Here is a 6,024-nt window from a genome sequence, read left to right on the forward strand (position 1 = left end):
CCGCGCTGTACAAATTCTGCACATAAAGTGACTTCACACGTCACAACCTGTTCAGAGGTCTTGTAAATGAAATAACGTTGGTGGTGTGGAGTTAGGAGTATATTTATATTATATATATTAATATATTAAGCATATTTATTGAAGTCCTATATTTCACTACAATTTTGAGGTGCTTTACTTGAGTATTTCCATTTTCTGCTACTCTGCACTTCCACCATTTACCACATTTTAGAGCCAAATATTTCACTTTTTACTACAATGCATTTATTTGCTAACCTTAGTTACTTTGCAGAATGCATATTGCATCAGAGCCAATGCACCAGAGCACATTTTTAAATTAAATTATACATATCGTACAGTATACATATAAAATAAATGTAGAATTTACTTTTACTTGTACTTTTGATGCATTAGTATGTTTATTGCAGCAATATCACATCTGATACTCAAGTACAAATCAGATACTCAGGTTTTATTGGCTGTATGGATGACTTGATTTTCATTTTTCATCAAAGTAATATTTTAGCACGGTATCTTTGCTTTTACTCAGGTATGACTTTTTACAGCACTAGAAAAAAATGAGCTTACCACACCTATGTAAGCCACTCTACATCTTTGCTTGAGGCTTGCTCAAGGCAAGGATTAAACTCACATGGTGGCCATATTCTTCTGAAGTCATGTCCGGGATGGGTAGCTCAAATTCTGGGATAAATGCTGTGTTCTGTAATGTAAGGCTTGGAAATGTAGGGAATGTTTGTGCAAGAACCTAACAACTGCACTGTAAAATAGCACTTGGCTAAAGGTCATTTGTTACCACCACTGTTATTCATCAACCCATCCCTGCTCTCCACTTGTTTATTCCTATTAGAGTCATCTAGCATCTGTGCCAGCATGACTTGAGTAAAGGTCAGGAAAACATGCTTTACATAATAAAGTTAAAACACACAGGCACAGAAGTTCCAGGATTAATTCCACTTCATCTTGATGATGAGCTTTTCTGTATTAGCTGGTAGCATGTGTATATTTTGAGCACTGAATATTTTCTCTCAAACACAAAATGTAGCAACATTTGCATGTTCAAAATCCACAGAAATGTTGTGTCAAACAACAAAATCTGGCGTCATTAATTCCTACAGACTCGAGCAAAGAAAAGCAAAGCTGAAATTGTTCAGAAGAGTGAATTTGATAGCTCCAGATCTGTGGTAGAAGTGGTAGAATAATTAGTAGAGCTGCTGATGTTTGCTTTAAATAGAGAAAAGACCAGCACATATTTGAATTTACAAACATTTCTGCTCAGGTAAAGTGTCAGATTGAAGTCTTGCTGTGGGACAACATATGCTGTGAAAGATGTTCTCATTAATCTTTGTTTTGTTGAAAAGTGATACAGCTGAACAATCAACAAACAAACAAACACTCAGCTTATTTAAAAACATCTGTAAACTCTGCATTCTGAGAGAAATTTAAAGACAGGTTCATGTTTTCAAAATGCATGTTTATTAGGACATGTCAAGAGAGAAGAGCAGTGAAATCACTTTCAGTATCAAAGAACAGCGATATGACCAAAATATTTCCGTAAACAAAATGCCAGCATCCATGGTTTTAGTCCACTTCCTCAATAGTGGGTCCTGTAGAGCTGCCACCTGCCTGGCTGCCACAGCTTCCTGAAGGTGCTGCTCCCTGGTATAACTTGGTCACAATTGGCTTGCACACCTTTTCTAGTTCGTTCTGCTGGTGCTCATACTCGTCTTTTTCTGCCAGCTGGTTGTTCTCCAGCCAGGAGATTGTCTGGTTGCACTTGTCAATTACCATTTTTTTATCTACCTCGCTAATCTTTCCTTTCATGTTCTCATCCTCGACACTGCTCTTCATGTGGTAGGCGTATGACTCTAGTGAGTTCTTTGCTGAAATCTTCTCCCTTTGCATATCGTCCTCAGCCTTGTACTTTTCGGACTCCTGCACCATCCGCTCTATCTCCTCTTTGCTAAGGCGGCCCTTGTCATTGGTGATGGTGATTTTGTTTTCTTTGCCTGTGCTTTTGTCAACGGCGGACACATTCAGAATGCCATTGGCATCGATGTCGAAAGTTACCTCAATCTGTGGCACACCTCGGGGCGCAGGAGGGATACCTGTGAGCTCAAACTTGCCCAGGAGGTTGTTGTCCTTGGTCATGGCTCTCTCACCCTCATACACCTGAATCAGCACACCTGGCTGGTTATCTGAATACGTGGAAAAGATCTGAGTCTGCTTGGTGGGGATGGTGGTGTTTCGTTTGATTAGAGGCGTCATAACTCCACCTGCAGTCTCAATACCCAGAGACAGGGGAGCCACGTCCAGCAGCAGCAGATCTTGGACGTTCTCTGAAGTGTCACCCATGAGGATAGCAGCCTGAACTGCTGCACCGTAGGCCACAGCTTCATCTGGGTTGATGCTCTTGTTCAGTTCTCTGCCATTAAAAAAGTCCTGCAAAAGCTTCTGGATTTTGGGAATTCTTGTGGAGCCACCAACCAGGACAATTTCATGGATCTTGGACTTATCCAGCTTGGCATCTTGCAGGGCTTTCTCAACTGGCTCCAGTGTTCCCCTGAAGAGCTCTGAGTTGAGCTCCTCAAAACGTGCCCTTGTGATGGAGGTGTAGAAATCAATGCCCTCAAACAGAGAGTCAATCTCGATGCTAGCCTGAGTGCTGGAGGACAGGGTCCTCTTCGCTCTCTCACAAGCTGTACGCAGCCTCCTCACCGCTCTCTTATTTTGGCTAATGTCCTTCTTGTGTTTTCTTTTAAATTCCTCCACAAAATGGTTGACCATCCGATTGTCAAAGTCCTCTCCACCAAGATGTGTGTCTCCTGCAGTGGCTTTCACCTCAAAAATGCCATCCTCAATGGTCAGGATGGACACGTCAAAGGTGCCACCACCTAGGTCAAAGATTAGTACATTGCGCTCTCCTCTTTTACCTTTATCCAGGCCGTAGGCAATGGCTGCTGCTGTGGGCTCGTTGATTATCCTCAGAACATTTAGTCCAGAGATCACCCCAGCGTCCTTGGTAGCCTGCCTCTGGGAATCGTTGAAATAAGCTGGAACTGTGATGACTGCATTTGACACCCTCTGTCCCAGATAGGCCTCAGCTATCTCCTTCATTTTAACCAGGACCATGGAGGAGATTTCCTCTGGGTAGAAGGTCTTGGTCTCACCTTTATACTCCACCTGGACTTTGGGCTTTCCGTTATCACTGATCACTTTGAAAGGCCAGAGTTTCATATCGGACTGGACTACTGGGTCATTAAACTTCCTCCCGATGAGCCGTTTGGCATCAAAGACTGTGTTGGTGGGGTTCATGGCAACCTGGTTCTTGGCAGCATCTCCAATGAGCCTCTCTGTGTCAGTAAAGGCCACATAGCTGGGTGTGGTCCTGTTGCCCTGATCGTTGGCAATGATCTCCACTTTGCCATGCTGGAAAACCCCGACACATGAGTAGGTGGTGCCCAGATCAATGCCAATAGATATTCCCTTCGCTGAGGACATCTTACCTATTGTTTTAGAATTCCTGGAAAAAAATAGGGAAACATTACATTTTAATGTTCTGACAGTACAAATGAAACTGCACTGACCACTGCTACTGAAATCATTCAAAATTAGTGATTAATGCAAGGCACTGATAAAATTTGTAGTTCCGTCTCTCATGTTGGCATTAGCTAAAAACATAAAGTTAAAATAAAAAACAACTGAAAAACATTATTATTATTATTATTATCATTATTATTATTATGCACTCCTGAGTGGATTGCGGTGGTTGAAAAATATTGAGATCCTTGTGTAAAAGTACAAATGCTAAATCGTACAGATACTTCACTAAATGTAGAAGTCCTGCATTCAAACACTTTCTCAAGTAAAACTATGTAAATACTGGCAGCAAAATGTACATAACCTGTCAAAAGTGAAAAGACAGCTAGTAACCTGAGCTCTTAAGCAGATAAATCTAGTGTAAAAAGTACAATATTTACCTCTGAGTTGTAACAGGGTAGAAGTATAAAGGTTGCATGAAATGTAAATACAAATATATAATCACAATTTGAACTTAAGTACAGTGCTTGAGTAAATGTACTGAGTACTGGACTGTTTCACGTGACAGCTTAATCTAATGTAATTGTTCCACCACAAAATTATAAATAATTATAAATAAATGTAATAAATGGCTACACCTGTCCCTTTAATTAATGTAGTCCCTACATCAGAATTTGTTCTATTTTCAAATGACCTAAAGAAATTTTAATACAATTTTTATATGATTAGTTACTCAAATTCAACAGTCTCTGTTACGTACTGTAAAATCTGCTTCACATCATCATTAATACAGACATAAAGCAGAATTGATGTGTTAGTACTGGTAAATTTTAATGCCATCCTTTAGAATTAAGTCTGAGGATGGCCCCAACACCATCACAGTTAGGTAATAATTAAGAAGTTTCATCTGACATTTCCATTCAAATTAATTTAACCGCAATAGGATAATGATTTGCCACTTACTTTGAGTGATAATCGCTCTGTTGCTGAAATGTGCTGAAGGATCCCAGCAGTCTCCTAGTTTCCTTTGTCTTGAGCTTTTGCCTCTGTGTGGTTCTTCTTGAACTAATGCCTGGACCAACTCAGTCCCATTGCTTATATAGCTAGAAAAAGATTTCCAGAACACTCCAAGCCCCCCCACCCCTCACCCCTCCTCCAAGCTCAGTGACTCAACTGTTAATATTAGCAACTAATGCAGCTGGCCTGGTGCGAGAGAGCCGGTGAATATTCCAGAGTGGGACAGCAGTTTGACGCTCGGCCAGCAAGGCTGACTGCGAGGTAACACAATGTGGTGAATGTCGCAGTAAGGCACACTGAGGTGGGGTTATCTGGAAGAGTAACAGCCATGACAGCCATGAATGCATACTTTATCCCCCCAAATCACTGACATGAAGAGACCCTCTCTCTCTCTAATTCTTCTTGGTATAAACACATCATGTTTTCAAACTTACTTTTCTCTCTTAAAAGTATTTGCTTTATTGCTGATTTAATGCATTCTTTTACATACATAGTATACACTTATGCATTTTGATCATATGAAATATTCATTTGGGTGACCCTGTTGGATCAAATTAAGACATTGACAATCATATGGCAAACATAAAGTCAAATATTTTTTTTTCTCAACTCACAGCTCATACATCAGAGTTACAGTTAATAGCAGAAGCAGTGGAAGGAAGACATAAAATGTACCACTAATAGATGTGGTTTTACAAAAGAGGAATGTTCATTAATTAAGGTTGGTGCTGATATTTACGTGTTGCAAATGATTTAAAAGGCACGTTCATACCATGGCCTTTAAAGTATTATCCAGTCAAAACACTTCAAACACTTTGCTTTAGAGTCAGATGAAAATGCGAGTGAGCAAATGGAAACCTAATATTATAGTTGTCTGAAAAAGTTTAACTGGCTCCTCCTCAACATTTTCAGCACTTCCTTTTTAGGAATGCGTACGGCTCTTCAACATGACATCTTAATCTGTTGTTAGCACATTAAGTGTCTCTTGCCAACACCATGACTCAGGAAACGTCCTCGCAGGTTGAAATTCTTCAGTCAAACAACAGTTGCTCATATTGTTTATGTAACAAGTGTTATATTTCATCACTGTGCTCGCAATGAAAATGATGACTGGACGTTACCTTTCAGGACATGTATGCATATACCACTCAGTGAGACTATTTAACGCATGTACAACAAATATTTCTAAAATCAGGTATGCTGTGATACAGAGTTTTCTGTGGTTCAGCCCAAACCCTGTCTCAAGGAATGTTCTAATAAAATCTTAAATATAAATCTGTTCCATTCTTACGGCCATCATTTGGCACTGTGCGTAGGGTAAACAAACAAATCAATCTAGTATGATCTAGTAACAGAAGCATTAGCAACTAAATATAAGTACATACACATGAAAGCATGCAGGCAGGCTTTTCTTTTTAACACATGACAAGACATGTAAAATGTTAGTTG

The 6,024-nt window shown here is 39.9% G+C and overlaps 1 protein-coding gene across 1 annotated transcript; it reads right to left on the minus strand.

Moving 5' to 3' along the window:
• Positions 1-1,463: 1,463 nt before the first annotated feature.
• On the minus strand, positions 1,464-4,638 carry hspa1b (heat shock protein family A (Hsp70) member 1B). The gene is made up of 2 exons (XM_046397529.1): positions 4,522-4,638; positions 1,464-3,541 (listed from the first exon to the last, which is right to left on the minus strand). Exon 2 carries the CDS (start codon positions 3,517-3,519, stop codon positions 1,600-1,602), a length of 1,920 nt encoding a protein of 639 aa, XP_046253485.1. The 5' UTR covers positions 3,520-3,541; positions 4,522-4,638; the 3' UTR covers positions 1,464-1,599.
• Positions 4,639-6,024: the final 1,386 nt, after the last annotated feature.

This window comes from Scatophagus argus, chromosome 8 (genome assembly GCF_020382885.2).
Source record: "Scatophagus argus isolate fScaArg1 chromosome 8, fScaArg1.pri, whole genome shotgun sequence".
NCBI classification, from domain to species: Eukaryota; Metazoa; Chordata; class Actinopteri; family Scatophagidae; genus Scatophagus; species Scatophagus argus.

Excerpts from the sequence above, each read along its gene's own strand:
- hspa1b (XM_046397529.1), bottom strand. The coding sequence starts at position 3,519 with ATGTCCTCAGCGAAGGGAATATCTATTGGCATTGATCTGGGCACCACC.